General features: G+C 34.8%; 1 protein-coding gene across 1 annotated transcript; it reads left to right on the top strand.

Annotated features, from left to right (window-relative positions):
• Nucleotides 1–59: 59 nt before the first annotated feature.
• On the top strand, nucleotides 60–22,178 carry Naxd (NAD(P)HX dehydratase). Its single transcript, XM_072527051.1, has 4 exons — nucleotides 60–347; nucleotides 5,320–5,588; nucleotides 20,680–20,974; nucleotides 21,972–22,178. Exons 1-4 carry the CDS (start codon nucleotides 92–94, stop codon nucleotides 22,163–22,165), a joined length of 1,014 nt encoding a protein of 337 aa, XP_072383152.1. The 5' UTR covers nucleotides 60–91; the 3' UTR covers nucleotides 22,166–22,178.
• Nucleotides 22,179–22,760: the final 582 nt, after the last annotated feature.

Below are 22,760 nucleotides of genomic sequence, written 5' to 3'. Positions count from 1 at the left end.
TAAAACAAATACCTAAATAATATAATAAGTTGTTTTTATTGAAACGTCATTTGTCATTTTTTCCACTCGCGCAATCTGTTTTTGTATCATCATGTTGAGGTTAGGGGTCCATTTCAAATTGAATATTTTAATTCTCATGTTACTTTTGTCGGTTTTATCAAAATTGGTGACCAAGGTAGGTGCTGCAGAAGTAGTTACTACTAGAAATTTAAATAAAATAATGTGTGATGCCGGTGAACAGAGTATAAGCCAAAGGGCATCAAGATTAGCGCCTCCACTTACTCATGATTTACACAAGGGCCAAGCTGGCCGAATTGGTGTTTTTGGGGGAAGTCTTGAATATACTGGTAAGTAATCGTTTCGTTTTTTATCCAATATATTTTTTTAATTATCTTTTATGACTTTTTTAATTCTTATGTAGCAAGTTTAGGATAATTATCATTGCTTAAAATTAAGTACATTTTTATGTAAGGGCAATCATACCTATATAATAAGGGATATAAAGAAACCACAAACAATACAAGGCCAATGTTATAATTTAAGTATTTATAAACTAGTTTTCAAAATAATGAGTATTTCCAAGTCATGATGGGATGATGGTGATTTTAATGCCATATAAATTTCTTAAAATTATGTCAAGAGCAAAATTTATGAAATTGAAGTAGCAGGATTTTTTGACTCAAAATTATTGTGATCTTAAATAAAGTATTCTGGCCAAAATTAAATATGGCATATTTAATTGTAATGCGAAAAGAGTGAAAAAAGCAGTATGAAGCTTATTTTATTATATTTGGTATCAATGATTATCTGCTTCAAACTGCTTTTTTTCTCTCTTTTAGCATTAAACTCTCTCTAACTTCTCTCTTACACACATTGATTGTGACCACAAAAAATTAACAATACTTTTATTACTTTAAAAACACAGCTAATTTTAAGACAAAAAAATATTAGTGAGTTAGGTGAAGCAAGGATTCATAGTCAGCACTGGATGGACAATGAAAATAAGTTAAATATAATAACAATATTTAGATCCAGTAACCAAATAGAAGTTTACATTTATCAGCTACAAAAACATCTAAACTGTTGAATGCAGGGATTTTATAACCACATTACACTATTTTCCAATACTTGTTGAGGAAGTTTTATATTATTAAATTTTCTTCCAATGACAAGGCAGCTCAAATTGAGTCAATATAGGCGGCTTACTTTTAAATTCTAGCATTCAGCAAATGGTCCACAAATCTGTTGCCACTTTGCTCTCTCATCTTCTATCTGAGATAGCATATTTGCTATCTCATCTGCCAAATGGCATTCCATTTGGCCTTCTGCGCTGCATTTTACAATATAGAGCTTTTCTTGTCAATCTGTCATCATCCATGCATCCATCATCACTGCATAACCAGCCTACTGAAATTATTTGGAGGGGAACTAGAAAGAACCAGGGAGGTGAAGTATCTAGGGGCAATCCTGGATTAATGGGGACTTAATATATTTTTTATTTATTTATTAACTGAATAAGTAATCCTAATAACTCTAAATTACAATAAAGAAAAAATCAGTAAGGCCTCCCTGATCATAAATCTAGGCAGAAATAATAAACTTATGAAAGAATAAATAAATATACAATAGCAAACTTAAAAACATTAACAGATATTTAAGTAAAATTTATCAGTTAATCAATAGAGATATTACAATTAAACAAACCTATTAAGTACATAATAAATATTTCACCTTGCAAGAGATCCCTTAAGTTTACTGAAACTGATGTTAAATAAGTCCACACCTGAGTTATTTAAACATCTCATATATCTATATAACCTATTATTACTACCATATAATGTTCGAGGAAGGTGGTTATTAAAAGTAGTTATATGGCGCTGACCTAAATAAGGAAAATTAAATTTGATTTCATTCAGAGGGTAAGTGCAATCAATATGACTATTTATAATTTTAAAAATAAATGCAATACCTGCAATATCCTGAATACTAAGTGTTGGTAATGAGGGTAGTTGCTTAATATTAGAATAATCATGATCTACAACAGTATTATGAGTTCTAAATGCACAGAGGAGCATCTCAAAAAGGGGCATTAAAATGATCACAGAAAGGGTGAGTGGACATTGTCATTAAAGAAAACAACTACACTAGACTCCCTCTTAACTGCCTACCTCGGGACCAGAGCCTGGCTGGTCGACCAAATGGCCGGTTAATTTGATATGCAGACATGTTCATGAGAAAAATCAAGTACATACATACATATATCAAACACATGTACAGGAAGGTGTATATTAATATAGATCACAGAGTATACAGTTGAAAAATACTATTTATTTCTATGTACATATATACATATTTAAATATTTTACAAACTTGTTTTAAAAAATCTGTAACTTTCTTCTGTTTCTTGACATTAAGAGAATTTTTAAAAGCTATATCTCTCCATTTTTTAAAAACCAAGACGTCTATTGAAGATGATCCAGGTTGTTGTTCAATATACTTCAATGCCACCTCCATTGCTGTCCTCGCTTCGGTGTGGCTGACCTTCTCCTCCCTCTCAACATCATCATCATCAGTCACATTTTCATAGGGCTCTTCATGTGTTGTTAGTGTAATTATTTCATCGTCTGTCAAAAATTCGTTTTTAAGTTCCTCTTCACACTTCATCCACTCTTCAATATCTTCGGTCTGCAATTGGACATTTTCAGATAAAGTTTGAGGATTTTAAAGAATGGTGGTAGAATTATCTTCTTCGTGTGACTGTTGACACTCAAAAAGTTCCTGTGTCGGCCCAAAGTTTTCACCAAGGCTTAACAAAACTAGAAGCAGGAATTTCTTGGAAGGTGGAAGCAGACATGTAAATTACGTCCTTTAAGTTAATTTTTTTGATGATATCAATAAAATTGAGATCTTCACTCTCTGCGCATTGTAAAATTTCAGACAGTAATTTACGTCTGTATCGTCTTTTCAAGCTTTCAATCATCCCTTGATCCATCGGTTGCACTAAGCTTGTCACATTAGGAGGAAGAAAGATAATTTTTATGTCATCTGCCTGTCCCACATGCTAGGTTTCCAGGATGAGTTGGAGCATTATCCAGAAGTAGGACTGCTGTAGTGGGAAGATTTACGCTCTTAAGATGGCGCGTTACTCTCTAAACAAATTCACGCTCAAAAATGTTTTTTCTGGAAGCATTTTAAAATTGAGACCCGCCTCATCCATCTTGGTGGTAAAATCAGTTGCACCTGAAGCGTCCGCAGACATTTTTTCTCCACTTACGTGTGCATAATTAACTCCGTGACGGAGTTAGCACCTTCCAGTGAGTCAGCCAACCTTCATTTGAAATAAATTCGCCTCCATCTATAATTTTGCTGTGTATACATAAAGCCTTTTCCCTTAGAATCGGACCGCTAATAGGAGTGGCCCTTCGCCGTTCTTGAAGGAACCACAACCAAAGAGTTTCATCTACTATCTCGAATTTCGTTTTTCGTTTTCTCCACATTCTGAACAAATTTTCTTTACCGATTCACCTTTGTCGATCCGTTTAAACACACTTTTTTTCCATCGTCCAAGCAAAAACAGAACTGACAAGCGGCGCTTGATGATCGTCTCGTACGAAAAACAATAGGAAGGGGGAGTGGCTGGTTAATGCAGGACCGGTTAAGAGGGAGTCTACTGTGAATGAAACATGGTGGAGAAAATGTGAAATAGAAGAATATACTGTTATACACATCTTATGCCATTGCAATTTGCTAAGTGATTTGAGGTAGGAATTCACAGGTCAACTGTCAAGAAAACTGTTGGCCTTCATTGAGTCCACAGGACTTATTAGAATTTAATGGAGAAAAAAAAACAGTAAGGTACAAAGGTCTTATGACCACGTGCCAGAGATAAACATGTCTCGCCTGAAATAAGAAGACAATGACCAGCCAGTCTCTAGAGTCTGATGAATTTTTAGATAAGTATTTCTAACAGTTGGTAAAGTTTATGATTATATTTAGATCCCAATATCCCATTTTCAGTGACTAGTCCAAAGACTTTCCTTGGAATTTTTTTTTCGAAAAGTTTTTTTTGTTTTGCCATCACCGATGTCTGACATTCATAACATAAATTTCTGCCATCTAATAATGGTTTTATATATCGTGATCTTCAATTTCTGATGCACAATTTTATAGAGGAACATGTCAGTCAGTGAAAAATAGGCTGTGTTCTTTTCCATGATGCTTTTTTGAATTCCAGCTTCTTCTACTTCCTCTATATTTAATTTGACTCACAATATGTGAAGCATAAGTCTTTTACATATTCCTGTAATTTGGTTGATACATCTTGTTGGCGATCTTCGTTGTGATCTTCAGCCTTCTACTTTTTGCTGAATAATAAGTGTTTCCATGTTTTCTGTGTCTGATCTCATAACACATCCTAATTGTTGGAGCAATTTGCTAACCTTTAGTTTATTTAAAATTGAATTATTTGTCTGGTGGTCAGTCCACAGAATTCGTAAAAGAAATGACCAGAGATAGAGATCTTTGGACAGACAATACACTACATCACGATGATCATTACACTCCCTCCAGGGGGTCAGGACTGAAGAAAGAGAGATATACATATGTGAAGCTCTTCACTGTTTCAACATCATCTACTACTTTAATTCAATCTCTGGTTCTCTTCACTCTTGTCTGTTTTTTTTTCTTTTGTATGTCTATTTTAAGTCCAATATCCTTGGTCGCTAATTCCGGAACTGAATATCTTTTAATGCCATTTACATAGGCAACAAGTTGTACTGATTTGTTTATTGAAGATTGGCTCTTCTGACATCCACCTCTCTTATAACATATTCCCAGGATTTATTTAAAATTTATTTATATTTTTTTATGTAAAATTAAAAGATGATCAATCTATTGTCAACATTCCTTGATGAAAACTGTTTAGATCATCAAACCTGTTTGTTTTGAGATTATCATTTGTTACTAGTTATTAGGAATTTCATAAATAAACAATTATTGTTAACACCCATATATAGTTCAAGATCATAATAAGGTGACTTTGATCACCTCCATTATATGCATAATAAAACTAAATTGAAATATTCATAAGAAATTATAAATATCATGGTTGTTCCATAAATAATAAAGGGATAACATATTGTTAATACTTATGAAATTATTATTGCCCTTGGGCGAGTGCCAACAGAACTGACAACTTTTTAGAGGAGCCTGACCTCTAAAAGACCAATATATAAGTCTAAAAAAATATTTAATTTTAAAGTAGTGTATGATGAAAAATTATTTGCTTTATTTTATTCGAAATTTAACATTTTATTCCAGGAGCACCATATTTTTCTTCAATCAGTGCTCTAAAAATTGGAGCTGATTTGGCTTATGTCTTTAGTAAAAAAGAAGCTGCACCAGTCATAAAATCTTATAGCCCAGAGTTGATTGTTTTACCTTTACTTGACGGTAATATAGAAGCTATTGAAGAATGGCTGCCCAGGTTACATGTGGTACTGATTGGTCCTGGCATGGGAAGAATGAATAGTACTTTTAGTTTAATAGAACAAGTCATTCAAGAATGTAGAAATAAGAAGAAGCCACTGGTAATGTATATTTTCTTAATTTTAATTATTCTAAATCACAATAATTTTGTTTATCAAATAATAACTTCAAGATTTCTTGTTTGTGTTTGTGGTTCCTCTGGAGAGATATTTTGTGATATTGTCAAATTATTTCAATTTCATGTCCAAAACTTTCTCTTTGTTTTCCCACAAACACATCATTTTTTTAATGCTCTGTTGAAGGTAACGCTTGATATAGGTATCGCCAATTCGTATGATCCAAATTTGCATATTATTGCACCAGCAGCTCAGAAATCGAAATTTGAAGTTACTTCATATCGATAGCGCTAGTGCCCAGGAAATCACAGGAAATCATTCATAGCACTAAAGAAGAGTTGCTACTCTGCTATATTCTTACCACATGTCTTTGTTTTCAGTGGCAATAACCTGTGTTAAACGCAAGAGAAATGCTTAAACGGTTGAATACAAACTAGGGATTTTAAACAGAAGTGAAAATGGTGAAAGTATCGCTATATCAATTGCATATCTCAGTCTGACTCTAAAACATATTTGCACGGAAATTATTGAAAGGATTGTTTTCTCAACAACTCGATGTAACAGTTTCCAAGTGGTTTCGGCAAAAAAATCGGAGGGTGTACCAATCTCTATGCGAATATGTGCTAAGCAAGCGGGGATTTTCTCCGCTTGCTTAGCACACATTGAACACTTGAAAATAAAAGAACCTTTCAATGCATCCAGTGGTTGGTTACATCGGTTCAAAAAACGTCACTGTATTCACTATACATAGCTTAGTGCTATGAAGTGGAGACATCTTCTTAGAGTGCCATATCCCTACGGAACGTCGGCGACTACCATGCTTATAATATTTTTATACAGATCTCGGTCTTACGCTACGTGTAGCAATTGGTCCGCTGTCAAACCTGTCCACTGCCGCAAATTCCTCAACCAAGAGAGTTTCTTCCGTCCTATCCATTTCTTTCCTTCGATTTTACCGTTGAGAATTAGCCGAAGGAACTCATATCTTGGTCCTCTGATTATATGTCCAAGATATTCTAGTTTACGCCTCTTAATAATATTTAATAGAGTTCGTTGATGTCCCATTCTTCGAAGAACTTCTTCGTTTCTGGTTCTGCTAGTCCATGGAATTTTTAGTATCCTTCGATACAACCACATCTCAAACGCCTCGATTTTATTCATGATATCGGCGTTTAAAGTCCAAGTTTCACATCCATACAAAAGTACAGACCACACGTAACATCTTGTAAACTTTTCACGGATTTCCAAATTTAATGAGTTATTGGATAATAGAGGCTTGAACTTTTGAAATGAGTTTCTTGCCTGTTCAATTCTACATCGAATTTCGAAGGATGGATCTAGATTTTGGGTAATCCAACATCCAAGGTATTTGAATCTCTGAACTCTCTGCAGCGGTTGTTGGTTTAATATCAGTTGGGTTGCGCCGATATCCACTTTACTGGTCACCATGTATTTAGTTTTATCGATATTTATCGACAGTCCCCAATTTGTGCATTCCATGTCAACTCTATTGATTAGCTCCTGCAGATCGTCGATGTTTTCAGCTAGAATCACAGTATCGTCGGCGTACCGTATATTGTTAATTATTTCTCCTCCTATGATAATTCCTTTTTGATCTTTTAAAGCTTCCCTAAATAAATTCTCAGAATACACGTTAAAGAGGGTGGGAGATAGTATACAGCCTGGTCTTACGCCTCGTTCAATACTGATTGGCTTTGATTCTCTGTTGTTGGTATTAATAATGGCTGTTTGGTTCCAGTAAAGTTTGGCAATAAGTTTGATGTCTTTCTCATCTAGTTGGATGCTCTGCAAGGCGGTAATTAGTCTGGTATGCTGAACGCGATCAAATGCCTTTTCAAAATCAATGAAGCACATATATACGGGTTTTATTACCTCCCAACATCGTTGAAGGAGTGTTTGCATAGAAAATAGTGCTTCTCTAGTTCCAAGGCATCTCCGGAACCCGAACTGCTCTTGACTAATTATTTCTTCGCACTTGTTGTTAATTCGATTTAGAAGAATATGCAACAGTATTTTAACGGCATGGCTCATTAAACTAATGAGTCTACAGTCGCTACATTTCTTAACGTTTGGTTTCTTAGGTAGAGGAATAAAGATCGATTTTAACCAGTCCGATGGAATTTCACTGGTATCATATATTTGATTGAAAAGTACAGTGAGTTCTTTTATATTGTCAGTTGAGAGTAATTTTAGCCATTCGCTGTATATTTGATCTGGTCCACTGGCTTTGTTGTTTTGGCTTGGTGTATGGCTTTTTGCACTTCAGCTTTTAATATTGATGGTCCTGTATTTGCACTTAAGTTAGGTAGTGATCCTCGATCATCCTTAAATAATGCTTTAATGTAGTTTTCCCATTCCTCCATTACTTAGTGGAGACATAATTACAAAAAAAATAATCTACAACTTTCTCAAATTTATAACATTGGTGAAACAGGGGCATACAAAATTAAAGACCAATTAAGTGTTGTGCCAATGCGTCTGACAGCCGTAGGCTGAAGCTGACAGTGATTGGAAAGTCAAAAAATTTCCGCGCTTTTAAAAATATGAAACCGCAGAATCTCGCAGTTCACTATTATAACCAGCAAGCTGCCTGGAGAACATGTGACATCTTTCAAGATGGGTTCCATAAAAAAAGTTAATTCCTAAAGTTAAGTCTTATTTGAAGAAGGAAAAGTTTCCACAAATGGCGCTTTTTCTGGATAATACTGGTGTTTATTCTAATGAGGCAGCCCTAAGATCTGACGACAGATCTTTATTTGATCTTTTTTTCCAACGAATGTTACATCAATTTCTCAACCAATGGATCAGAGTGTCATTGCGACAATGAAGCGTCTCTACCGAAGATAATCTATTATGAATTTGTTGGATTAAGTTGATCTGATGATTTTATAAAATAATGACGCTAGAGAAATATGAAAGCATCACGGAATATGATTATAAACAAAATACTAAAACTGATCTAACTGCATTAGTGTGTAACGTCGATAAATTTGAAGACATTAATGAAGCCACGCGAGGGTTGAAACGTGGATACAGTGTGACAGACTCCAAGTTATCAGCTCCGCAGCAACGAAGATTGTCGAACTAGCTTTGAATTAGCCCGGTACTTCACACACTGATTCAACCGAAGAACAACGAACATAATGGGACGGTATCAATCAAAACAGTAACTAACGATGAGGCTGACGAAGCTGTCAATGCTATACTAGACTATTTTGAGTAAAAAGAGCCTTCGGACCTTGTCTGCATTTTGAACTTGCGTAGAATACGCCAAAAGATTAAAAAATATTGAAGATTTTTAACACAGGTCAAAGTGACTGATTTTTTTTTTTCAAAAACATAGCTACCTAAAATATATAACCGTTTTATGTGAATGTTAGAAAAGTTATTTGAAGTTTGATGTTATTTGTTATCTTTTTATGATAGATACATGTGTACGTATGTAAACTCCTGGACAAAATTAACGCACCACTCATATTTTTCTCAATAATCTTTATTTATTGATAATTTACTGTACGACAAGTTGCCTATGGACCTTGTTTGACAGTGACAGTTGTTATGTAAGCTAATAATAGTCTTGTTTTAACAATAATTTGTATTAAACTTCGTTTTAGACTAAAAGTGACTTAAACTTTTCATAAAAAGTACCGATTAAATCAAAGTGATTGTGAGAAACAAGCTTTTTATTGTGATATTTTTCATCGCATGCATGTTCGGAAGTTCATTTGCATAACAATCAAATAAAGCATGAACCGCCAAAGAAATTTGTCGATGGAGGAGGCAGTGCGAGCATCGACTCTCCTAGATGAAGGATATTCAATGAGATACGTTGCAGGTTTGTTAGGAAGACATCATTCCAGCATCAGTCGCAAGGTGAGGCGATATAATGAAACAGGGTCGTACCATCGAAGACCAGGGCAAGGGCGAAAACGTTGCACTAATCAAATTGATGATCGTTTTTTGAGACAACGTGCGCTCAGAGATAAGAGAGTCACAATTTGCTATAGCAATTTGCTAAAAAATGAACTAGCAGATGTTCGAAATGTCACGATATCGTCTCGAACAGTTAGAAGACATTTACATGAAACAGAATTGAGCAACAGAAAATTGGCCAAAAAACCCTTGCTTACCAGAGAACACAGGGTTCAGAGATTGAATTTTGCAAGATTGCATCAAAATTGGACCATCGATGATTGGAAACGAGTTCTTTTCTCCGATGAGACTAGAGTAAGCCCAAAAGCTCCAGATGGTTGTGAGCGTGTCTGGCGAAGGCGAGGAGAAAGGTTTGCCAGCTGCAATATCTCTCTTAAAGTACCTTTTGGTGGTGGCTCTAATATGTTTTGGGGGGGAATTTGTTTTGAAGCTCGTACGGAGTTGGTCCCCATACGTACGAGGTCTATGAATGCCCATTATTACTTAGACAACATTATTGTCGAACATGTAATGCCTTTTGCTCCGTTTCTTGGACCTAATTTTTTATTCATGCAAAACAACGCTCGTCCTCATGTGGCTCGACAGGTTATTGGCTACTTAAATGATGTTGATATTCCATTATTAGAGTGGCCACCTACCAGTCCGGACATGAATCCTATAGAGCATCTATGGGACTATCTCAAAAAAAAGATTCGAAGTCGTAGACTCCCTACTGCCAATCACAACCAACTCATTGAGGCCGTTATTGAAGAATGGAAGAATATTCCACAAACTTTTGTTGAACATTTGATATCAAGCATGCTTCGACGCATAAATGCAGTCATAAGAAGTAGAGGAGGAATGTATCAAATATAAGTGATGACCCAGATGCATTTTATTGTGTTACTTTACTGATTTTTTTCTTTTTGCAATTTGGAGTTATGCTAGCTTATTTACGCATTTCCGACAAAAATAAATTTTTAAAGAAACAATAAGGCAAATTAAGATAATGATAAAGTCATGTTGGACTTATTTGTAGGTGTTTATTATTATTTCAATGTAACTTAGTTTTATTTTGTGTTCATATTGTAAATATTTAGATTATTTAAAGTGGTGCGTTAATTTTGTCCAGGAGTTTATGTATGTAGTACATATGTACACTTCACGTCATATAAAACTGGTACACTTTTTTTTCCCAATGTAAACCTGTGTTCAGACTGGACACAATGGTTCGTAAATCAATTCGTTGTTGCCATCACAGATAACGGAATTGCACTAAATCTAAATAAAAAAAAATAACGTTCAAAAATGTATTATCGTAATTGTATTGTAATGTAGATAAGTATTATTTTTATCAATAACAACAAAAAACCGTATCTAATTAATTTAATAACCAGAGATAGGGTTGAGTTAATATTTAAAATGTTTAAAGGATCTTTAAACCTAGGGTATTGGAACAGGGAACATTGGAATGCGTCTACTGTAATTTTATACTTCAATTGCCTACCGAATACAAACTGTATTTTGTGTTAATTAGTTTAGTAACAGGCAAACTACCAAGATTAATTGATTATTTAGTACAAGAACGATAAAAAAATATTATACTTTATCCTACGTATTATAAACTATAAAATATCCGGGGCGAAAAAACGCTTTTCAAAACATGACAGTTACAATCCAATATCCGACTGTAATGTTTTATTATACCTAATAATTTAAAATTATGTCTAGATCGATTATCTATCATTATTTTTGAATTGAAATATTGTTATAAATTATAATAAGACACAAATCAATGTATGGGTACTTAATTGAGATGATGAAAAATTACAAAATTAATATGGGAATTTTTTAGGATACTGTTACAGGTTTAATATTTCCTTTGTTTATTTTCCTTATGTGGTCAATGAAACTAGAAATAAAATAGACAATAAATTGGCTTTGAATTTATTTTATAAAAACTTACTTAGTTATAGTTAATTTACGTTATTGCTTAATATTAATTAATTTTTCTTCTGGTAGTATCTTCATGTATCTTTCAAATTGTTCTTCTTTAGGTTATTGTTTTCTTATCAAATGTTTTCTTTATCAAAACTGTCACCTGTTAGGTTAATGGCATGGTATGCTTATCTTGAGTGACATGACATTTAGCCTCTTCTTACAGGTTGTTTGACATCAACTTCTAAAGGTCAATTTATTGGTTCATGGAACTAAAAGTTGTACATTGAATTGTTGGTCCTAATAGGTTGGAGACAGGATATCTTGTCATCAGTTCATTTAAAAGTTGGACTTGTGGGTTTTTTGAGTTGTTTTTTTTTTGAGGAAAAAAGTTGAGATTTTTGGGTTCACATGTGCCAAGGGTACTGAATATACAGGAAATTTCTGGATTTTAAACTCAATTTCACCTCAACAGGATCAGGAATCAATTCTATTTGTAAAATAGGCGCTTATAGCGGATTAAATTCTTGATTGAGATATATTTTACATTAAGGTCACCTTACATCAACGGTAAGTCCTATCTAAGACCTATTATTCCATTAATCACAACTTAAACACTTTCTAAGACTATTCTTTTACTTTCAGACCTTATACTTTTATTTTATATTCGTCTCCTCCTTCAAATCTTCCATTTGGTGTTTACTTTTTATTGGCTTCCATACAAGCTGTTCGTCGTTTGGATCTACAACTTCCAGAAGCTGATTGTAGGGCTATTGGATATAAAGAAGACCAAGCTATAGACCCTAAGAAGGAAAGTGAACAATAAACTTGGTGAGAATGAACCATTTTACCTTCCCTGCAACCATCTTGTCTACCTTATCATATTTGGGATATTACTAGTCACATATTCAAATAGTTTATCTGTGGTTACATACAACTGATGTATTTATAATAACCTTCTCTTCCACCAGACGTTTAGATAATTGAAACTATTAATATCTGAAACAAAAGTAACCTTAAATTATAATTTTGTAGTTTAAAGTATAATTAGATTAAGTTAGACCACAAGTAAAGTTAGATATTTAGTTACTAATTGGGGGTATAGATTACAAGGTTTATTTAATTTAGTTAAGTTAGTGTTAGAAACTTAGTAGGAATAAATTACCACAAAATACAAACAGTGTGATATAATATTAAGTTAGAAACTTACCGTTGATAAAGTAGTGTACACCTAAGGTATATATATATACGCTGGGGTTATTCAAATCATTGTAATAATCCATATTATTTGCTCTAAGCATTCTTACAATTAATTTCACTAGTGAATAAAAATTTAAACTATAAACAAAGTGTAGTTCTTGACAGGTGACAACCATAGATAGGTGACAACAACACCTCCGCTGGGTTATGGCTAATGGTCTGACACGCGGCATTATTCAATAAATTGGGCCATAACATTTTACCCACCCCACTCTCCGGGTATATATTGGATTTAAACCAAATCTTAAAGAGCTAGTCCGACTATACTACCTTTAATTTATAAAAATAGAATATTTTTGTAACAGTGGCGCCCTACGTGGTTTAAAGGCTTTTCTATTGTTATTTTTTTTGTGGTTTACATTTTGTAGTTAGAAAACGGAAGGTTATTATAAAAAAATAAATAAATAAAATAATAATACTAGTGCTATATTGTACTTAAACCTACCTACACCTTAATCTATAATAAACATATATACAAAACATCAACACAACAAAATTATCATATTTATATATATACAACTTTCTAATTAAATCTTTGTATTATTTATAAAAAAATTAAATTTTTTTTGTAACAAAAAAAAAAATTTCACATTTTAGGAGTGACTTTCTTTTAAATTTCTTTTCTTCCTGGAAGGAGGGGAAATTGTGTGTTTACATGACTATATTTTTGTGTATACTCTTCCATTTGTTACATAATTTTTTTGCGAACTTTAAATTATTATAGAAATAGACACTTTATTCGGTATTTAGATATTACCATTCTTTTGGTTGTTAGTTGTAAGTTCGAAGAACTGTTTTATATTTTCATTGAATGTATTAAGAATTGGATATTTAATATTAATTATCATGGAAGTAAACAGATTAAAGAATGAGGAATTAACATATGAACTACGGATCAGAGGCATACCGGTTGGTGCTACAGTAGAAGAAAAGCGAGCAAAATTACGACAGGTACTTCGATCTGAAAAGGAAACAGGAAATCAAGAAATAGCTACATCTTGCATTTCATTGACTTTCGCTGAAGAATATGCAGTTTGTCGAGATAAAGTAGAAGAGTTAGCTGAAATGATAAATGAAATTGATCCAGATAACTATGAAAATGATTTTCGTAGAATATGTGCACGACTGATACACTTATCTCATCGATTGGAAAGGTTTAAAGGCGATAACCGTGAAGATGAGCAAGAACGATGCAAACTTACTACGCAATGTAACCAATTATTTACCAACTTAAATATGGCATATGAAATGGTTAGCCCAATGCGAAGAAACCGTGGTGATGTAACACGAGAGATAAACCGATATCTACTCTCACGTGAGGATCCGGCTGCCGCTATCGGAACAGAACCAAATGGTCAACGGAATCCAGTGGTTAGTAGGGAAACCGAAGAATCCCTTCTGGATACCTTGAACCCCCCATGTTTACCCAATATCTCAAGAAGCCTAAACATCATAGGAGACATTGTAGACCATCCGGAGGACAATTTAAACCGCCCTCCTCCATATACGAGCAAATTCTTGACTAGGCAATCTAGTTCGTACTTGGATTCAGCCCGAGCACCTTTTCCACGAGGACTAAACAAAACACACGAGGAGCTTCCTAGTTCATCCAATTCCAAAGTTCACTTCACTTCTGATATTTCACGGATAGTGGCTATTGATGAAATGGAATATCCCCGTAATATGACAACGCTAGAAGAACCTAGTTGTTCCCGTAGATTTGTGGATACCGCAGGATCCCTTGCCCCGCAGTTTGGTAACCTTCGTCTGGGATCTAATACTACTTCTGTACCTGGTTACGGAGAGGAGACATATTCTTCAAATCCACTCGTTTATCGATGGAATCTCAGATTCAACGGGCGTTCTAGCGTTAACGAATTTTTGGAACGAGTTGAAGAACTCCGGCTCTCACGTGGCATAAGTAAAGCCCAACTTCTTCTATCTGCCCCGGAACTCTTCGAAAAAGAGGCGTTGTATTGGTTCAGGACAGGAAATTTTCATTCTTGGGATGACCTAGTGACTCAGTTACGAGATGCGTTTAGACCATATGACTACGAGTACAGTTTATGGGACGAAATTCGCCGTAGGACTCAAGGTAGCCAAGAGAAAGTTCTGACTTACATAACCGCAGTGGAGAATTTATTTCGTCGATTAGACCATCAGCCATCCGAAGAGTACCGAGTAAACATCTTACGAAGAAACCTTTTACCATACATCCAGAGTCAATTAGCCCTCCATCAGGTTAAGACAGTTCACGAGTTAATACGGTTATGTAGAGCCGTTGAGGAGACAGAAGAAAGAGTGAAGAATTTCACCCCACCTTCTACCTCCTACAGAAACTTACTTGAACCGGAACTGGCATACCATCGTCCATCTCAACCACCACACATCTCCGCGATACGGACCTCCTTAGGAAGCACTGGCCAACAAGGAAACTTTTCCGACCACACTGATAGTAGGACCAGTACTTTAGGAGACCCTCCTACCTCTTCTTCTACTTCTCAGTCCACCACTACTAGCCGACAACCACAGTGTTGGAACTGCCACAAAGATACGCATAAATTCCGAAATTGTCCTGATCCGCGTAAAAAATTCTGCTTTAAGTGTGGTTATGCCGGAGTAATGGTAAAGAATTGTCCTACCTGCACAAAAAACTTCCGGGCCGGTCCACAGTAAGTCGGTCGGGATCAGCTATTGAAAATCCGACTTCCAAAATTTCTTCTATGTCCGTACTACTAGATTTTGTATTAGCTCATGCAAAGCATGACACTCGACCTTATTTGTCCATCACGATTTTAGGTAATCAATTTTTAGCTTTGTTGGACAGTGGATGTTCTAAGACAGTTATCGGTAGTCTTGGTTGGGAACGACTCAAAAGAGTGTGTACACTGAAACCTTCGGGACAACCTAGGGAATGTACTGTCGCCAACGGTGAAAGGTGTCCTATTCTTGGTTCTATCACTATACCCATCCAACTACAAGATAGGGTGAAAATTATGGAAGTAATGGTGGTACCTAGCCTTCCACACACCGCTATCCTGGGCATAGATTTTTGGATTTCCATGAACATCGTTCCTGACTTATACTCCGGACAATGGTCTTTTAGGACAGACAATGATTTACCACTAAATCACATAATGGCCATCCATTCCGTCGAGCGTCTATCTACGACACAAAAGGTGCATTTGGACGAATTGATCGAGACCACTTTCCGTGCAATGGGTAGTAAAATAGGATGTACTGATTTAGTCGAACATGAGATAAGAACCACTGCTCAACCTATAAAACAAAGACATTACCCTCTTTCACCGGCTTTGCAAAAACATGTGAATACTGAACTAGATAAGATGTTAAAAGAAGACATAATAGAACCATCGACTTCCCCTTGGGCTTCTCCTATTGTTTTGGTCAGAAAACCTGATGGATCCTACCGATTTTGTGTCAATTACAAAAAACTTAACGAAGTTAGTGAGAAGGACGCATATCCTATACCTTTTGTCTCATCCACCCTGGACAAATTACGGGATGCAAGATATCTTTCGACACTAGATATCAAGTCAGCTTATTGGCAGATAAAAGTGGCTAAGGCTAGCAGACCTTTAACGGCGTTTGTTGTCCCCACGCGAGGACTATTTCAATTTAAGAGAATGCCTTTTGGGCTACATTCAGCCCCCGCGACTTGGCAACGATTTATTGATCGTGTCATAGGATATGAACTGGAACAATTCGTATTCGTCTATCTAGACGACATCATCATTTGTACTCCAACCTTTGAACAACACCTGGATGTACTGGCTAAAGTTTTTCGGAAACTTAAAGATGCGGGTTTGACGCTCAATCGAGAGAAATGCCATTTTTGTAAACCAGAACTTAAATATTTGGGATATGTAGTTAATGAATCTGGTTTACTTGTGGACCCAGAAAAGGTTGAAGCAATTGTTGGCATCCCAAACCCCCAAACCACCTCAGAGGTTCGTAGAGTTATTGGACTGGCATCCTGGTATCGCCGCTTTATACCGAATTTCGCCACCCTTATCGCCCCGTTGACAGCGTTACTTCATAAAAATGTTAAATTTTGTTGGGACGATTCATGCACGGCGGCCTTACAGAAAATCAAAGAACATCTAATATCAGCTCCAATACTTACCTGTCCTAATTTCGATCTGCCCTTTATAATCCAAGCAGATGCAAGTGATTATGGTATCGGAGCAACATTATCTCAGAAATTCGAGGACGGAGAGAAAGTAATCGCCTACCTAAGCCGATCTCGTAGTAAGGCAGAACGTAGGTATACAACCACCGAAAAGGAATGCCTAGCGGTATTGCATGCCGTAGAGAAATTCAGACCCTATGTGGAAGGAACGCGATTTCAGGTAATTACCGATCATTACAGCCTCAAATGGCTGTACAACTTTAAGGACCAGGCCGGTCGTGTAGCCAGATGGGCAGTACGTCTACAACAGTATGATTTTGAGATTATACATAGGAAAGGAGCAGAACATGTAGTACCAGACTCTCTTTCCCGATCAGTTCCTTGCGTCGAAACCATACAAACCACTCCGTCTAATCCCCCGATAAAAGATTCTTGGTACATCCGTCAACTAGGGAAAATAAAGAAGACTCCAGATAAATATCCCGATTGGAGAATTGAGAATGAACAACTTTATAAACTAGCCAAGGTTCCGTATCCGAACCTCATCAGCCGAATTCAAGAATGGAAATTAGTAATTCCCAAAGAAAATCGCACTTCTCTCATTCATGATCATCATGCACCCGTCACTTGTGGACATCAGGGTGTATATAAAACCTTGGGTAGGATAAATCAAAAATATTATTGGCCAAAAATGAAAGCAGATATTGCCCGTTATATTCGTCGCTGTGAAACTTGCCTCAAAACTAAACCCGAACAGAAAGCACCACGAGGACTGATGCTAAGTATGACTCCGACTACCTCACGTCCATGGCAAATTTTGAGCTTAGATCTAGTTGGACCTCTTCCCCGTTCGTCAGCAGGATACACCTTCATATTCACGGTCTGTGATGTATTTAGCAAATTTGTTTTGTTCTTTCCTCTTCGAAACGCCACCTCTTCAAAAATCGCAGAACATATAGAAGATAACGTATTTCTACTATTCGGGGTACCTGAAAAGATTATTATGGACAATGGGAAACAGTTTCATAGTCATCAGGTCAATACGATTTTGGACAAGTATGGTGTAGAAAAACGTTACCTTTCAAACTATTCCCCTCAGGGAAACACTGTTGAGAGATATCATCGAGTACTCAAGACCATGTTGAGTGCCTATGTGGAAAAGAACCATCGCCTTTGGGATACATACTTGCAAAAGGTTGCTTGTGCTATGCGGTCTGGCCGCCATGAGGTCACCCAAATGACCCCAAATTTTATTATGTTTTCCAGAGAGCTAAACCTTCGAGGTTCAGACAACACAGCCTTGGAAATTCTCGACGATATCTATGATCCCTTATCTCGATCAAAAGCACTTCTGGAGGTATTTCAGGATGTAGCTGAACGAATTCAAACTGCTTTTAAGAAGAGTCGGACTCGCTATAATCTTAGAAGAAGAGATGATAAGTTCACACTCAACCAACGAGTCTGGAAACGAGTATACACCTTGTCAAATAAAGCTCAAGGAATAACATCGGGATTGGCCCCAAAATTTGAAGGACCTTATCACATTACCAGGATCCTATCTCCATGGTCCTATGAACTGAAAGACGATAAAGGACGAAACTTAGGAGTATGGCATGCGAAAGATTTAAAAAGTCACCCACCAGATGCCGATAAAACTGACGATTCAGACTTAGAATAGCATTAATGATCTTCTTATATTTATACAAATTTTAATTATTTTAATGGCTCCATTACGGTTTTCTTGAGGAAAACCTTTTTTGTAGTTAGGGGAGAGTTGTTACAGGTTTAATATTTCCTTTGTTTATTTTCCTTATGTGGTCAATGAAACTAGAAATAAAATAGACAATAAATTGGCTTTGAATTTATTTTATAAAAACTTACTTAGTTATAGTTAATTTACGTTATTGCTTAATATTAATTAATTTTTCTTCTGGTAGTATCTTCATGTATCTTTCAAATTGTTCTTCTTTAGGTTATTGTTTTCTTATCAAATGTTTTCTTTATCAAAACTGTCACCTGTTAGGTTAATGGCATGGTATGCTTATCTTGAGTGACATGACATTTAGCCTCTTCTTACAGGTTGTTTGACATCAACTTCTAAAGGTCAATTTATTGGTTCATGGAACTAAAAGTTGTACATTGAATTGTTGGTCCTAATAGGTTGGAGACAGGATATCTTGTCATCAGTTCATTTAAAAGTTGGACTTGTGGGTTTTTTGAGTTGTTTTTTTTTTGAGGAAAAAAGTTGAGATTTTTGGGTTCACATGTGCCAAGGGTACTGAATATACAGGAAATTTCTGGATTTTAAACTCAATTTCACCTCAACAGGATCAGGAATCAATTCTATTTGTAAAATAGGCGCTTATAGCGGATTAAATTCTTGATTGAGATATATTTTACATTAAGGTCACCTTACATCAACGGTAAGTCCTATCTAAGACCTATTATTCCATTAATCACAACTTAAACACTTTCTAAGACTATTCTTTTACTTTCAGACCTTATACTTTTATTTTATATTCGTCTCCTCCTTCAAATCTTCCATTTGGTGTTTACTTTTTATTGGCTTCCATACAAGCTGTTCGTCGTTTGGATCTACAACTTCCAGAAGCTGATTGTAGGGCTATTGGATATAAAGAAGACCAAGCTATAGACCCTAAGAAGGAAAGTGAACAATAAACTTGGTGAGAATGAACCATTTTACCTTCCCTGCAACCATCTTGTCTACCTTATCATATTTGGGATATTACTAGTCACATATTCAAATAGTTTATCTGTGGTTACATACAACTGATGTATTTATAATAACCTTCTCTTCCACCAGACGTTTAGATAATTGAAACTATTAATATCTGAAACAAAAGTAACCTTAAATTATAATTTTGTAGTTTAAAGTATAATTAGATTAAGTTAGACCACAAGTAAAGTTAGATATTTAGTTACTAATTGGGGGTATAGATTACAAGGTTTATTTAATTTAGTTAAGTTAGTGTTAGAAACTTAGTAGGAATAAATTACCACAAAATACAAACAGTGTGATATAATATTAAGTTAGAAACTTACCGTTGATAAAGTAGTGTACACCTAAGGTATATATATATATACGCTGGGGTTATTCAAATCATTGTAATAATCCATATTATTTGCTCTAAGCATTCTTACAATTAATTTCACTAGTGAATAAAAATTTAAACTATAAACAAAGTGTAGTTCTTGACAGGTGACAACCATAGATAGGTGACAACAGCACCTCCGCTGGGTTATGGCTAATGGTCTGACACGCGGCATTATTCAATAAATTGGGCCATAACATTTTACCCACCCCACTCTCCGGGTATATATTGGATTTAAACCAAATCTTAAAGAGCTAGTCCGACTATACTACCTTTAATTTATAAAAATATAATATTTTTGTAACAATACATTTAAACAAATTTAATGTGATTGACTGATCGAGAATGCTTGATAATGTTTTAGTTTTTAGTACACTTAAAACTGGCGGTCTGTCGCACAGCCCTGCTTTTAGCTGGTTTCATATAATATTTTCGTTGAACTGGCAACAAGCCCTAGAAATTAGAATGACACATGTGACAAGATCAACGTACACAACTTAAAAAACATGATTTTTGGTTATAAGAGTTGTACCAGTTTTTTATGACGCGAACGGTACATATTTAAGAAGTAAATGTTCGGATTCTCCGTGCTTTTTAATTATCAAGGCGCACGGATAATCGTGTTGTACTGTATATACAAATAAACAACTATTTTTAAGTACATATTACTTTTTTTTAGGTAATAGACGCCGACGGATTATTTTTGATATCCCTAAAACCCGAATTACTAAAAGATTACCCTGCCCCTCTAGTTTTAACTCCAAACGAAATGGAGTTTTGTAAACTTACAGCGCAATCATGTGAAACAAATGCAGATAAGTTAGAACGATCCAAGAATATCCTGAAACTATTTGGGCCAAACGCCCTAATTTTATGCAAGGGACACGATGACGAAATCCTTACAAATGGAAAAGTTACCAAAGTTGTCGGAGGGGGTTCAGCAAGACGATGTGGAGGTCAAGGAGATCTTTTGGGTAAGTTTATATGTATTATTACAGTTGAATTGATAGAAGTCATTATGAATATTTTGTCAAGTACCAGTTGGTTTGTTATTTAAATTTAATAATAATAATAAATAAAAAAAGTTAATAATTACCTAATAATATAAATTCTTCATTACGTTTCATTATTTTGGGAGTTACTATTTTTATCATATAATGTTGAACAGATTAATTAATAATAATAATAACCTTACATGTAATATATTTTTAAGGAAATAAAGTACAACTTCTTTTAAGTCTGCACATTCAATAGTGATTGTTGGCGATCAAACTCTCGAATATATCCCTTTGGCCGCAGTGTCTATAAGTTATTCGCGTTTTGGAAATCGGCACAGTTCCTTATATTTTTTAACCAAAACAGTTTATCTTCCATGTTTGTCCTCGACCCCCAGAAATTTATATTTTGACATGTGTAAAAAATTGGAATTTTGCCATAAATAATGGACTGTATATTGGGGTGCTCCTTTTTCGTGTTTACATGAAATATTCTTATTTAATATTGAAATATTGAAACGTCAATAAACTTATTTTAAACTTCAATAATTGTGGCTTATTTACATTAAAACAGTAATTACTATATATATATATATATATATATATATATATATATATATATATATATATATATATATATATATATATATATATATATATATATATATATATATATATATATATATATATATATATATATATATATATAAACTGAGCATATTTTACAAATAGAAATAACAATACAGTAATAATTTGTTGTTACAATGACAAAGTCAGTTTAAGTATGAGAGTCCCTCTGCTGTTATTAGAATCCGTACACGCGCATGAAGCCACAACTTATTGTGGTTAATAATTTTCTCCCCTTTGCCATGGAGAAAATGGATTGCTTCCATTTATTGCCTCATCATTATATAAGGGCATAGTAGAATCAAAGTATGTAAATATTTATAAATATTAATCTCAGTGTGTATTTTAGGTGGAGCTTTATCTACTTTCTTACATTGGGCAATACTTAAAGGTGAAGAACCTGCCGTCGCATGTTTCGCAGCCGCAACTTTAACTAGGAAATGTAATGAAAGAGCTTTTGCAAAATATGGTAGAAGTATGACCACAACTAACATGATTGAAGAGATTCATAATGTATTCGATGAATATTTTGAATTAAAGTAAATACAAATTTTAATATCGAATTATTAGTGGTAGATTATCTCCCGCCTAAAGATATCTAAGTCCTTCCCATATTCTGATCAACTATTTTACTTACTCCTCGAACATAGTGTTTTAATTGCTGTCTTCTCAACATTCCGTAACATACTGTTGGACCGAAATGGAAAAATAATTCAAATTAGATTAAAAATATCGTCAGAATATTATTTAAGAACTTTTCAGAGAAGAAAGACTAGAAATAATAGTAAAACAAGGTTATGCTGACTGGTCTACCATAATAAAAGAAGTACTGCAAGGCATTAAACTGACAAAAGAAAACAACAAGGCGAGAGGCCCTGATCTAATTCCAGTAAGTACATATAATAAAAGTAATCGAAGAAAACCAAATCAGAATACTGCTTGACTTATTAACAGTACTAGAATAATTCCTAAGGATAGCCTAATATACCCCATTCGCTGATCTCAGTCCTAACTGTCTAGTTAATTTAGTAGAAAGTTAATTTAGGACATTTCCACTTTTTCTCAAAATTAGTTGAATACACCCCTGTAATCAGTGATTAAAGATCCATATATTAACAATTTGATAAAGAGCAAAAGT

This window comes from Diabrotica undecimpunctata, chromosome 3, assembly GCF_040954645.1.
Source record: "Diabrotica undecimpunctata isolate CICGRU chromosome 3, icDiaUnde3, whole genome shotgun sequence".
Lineage (NCBI taxonomy): Eukaryota > Metazoa > Arthropoda > Insecta > Coleoptera > Chrysomelidae > Diabrotica > Diabrotica undecimpunctata.
The sequence above is the reverse complement of the archived record's forward strand: the minus strand, read 5'-3'. Positions and strand labels throughout refer to the sequence as shown.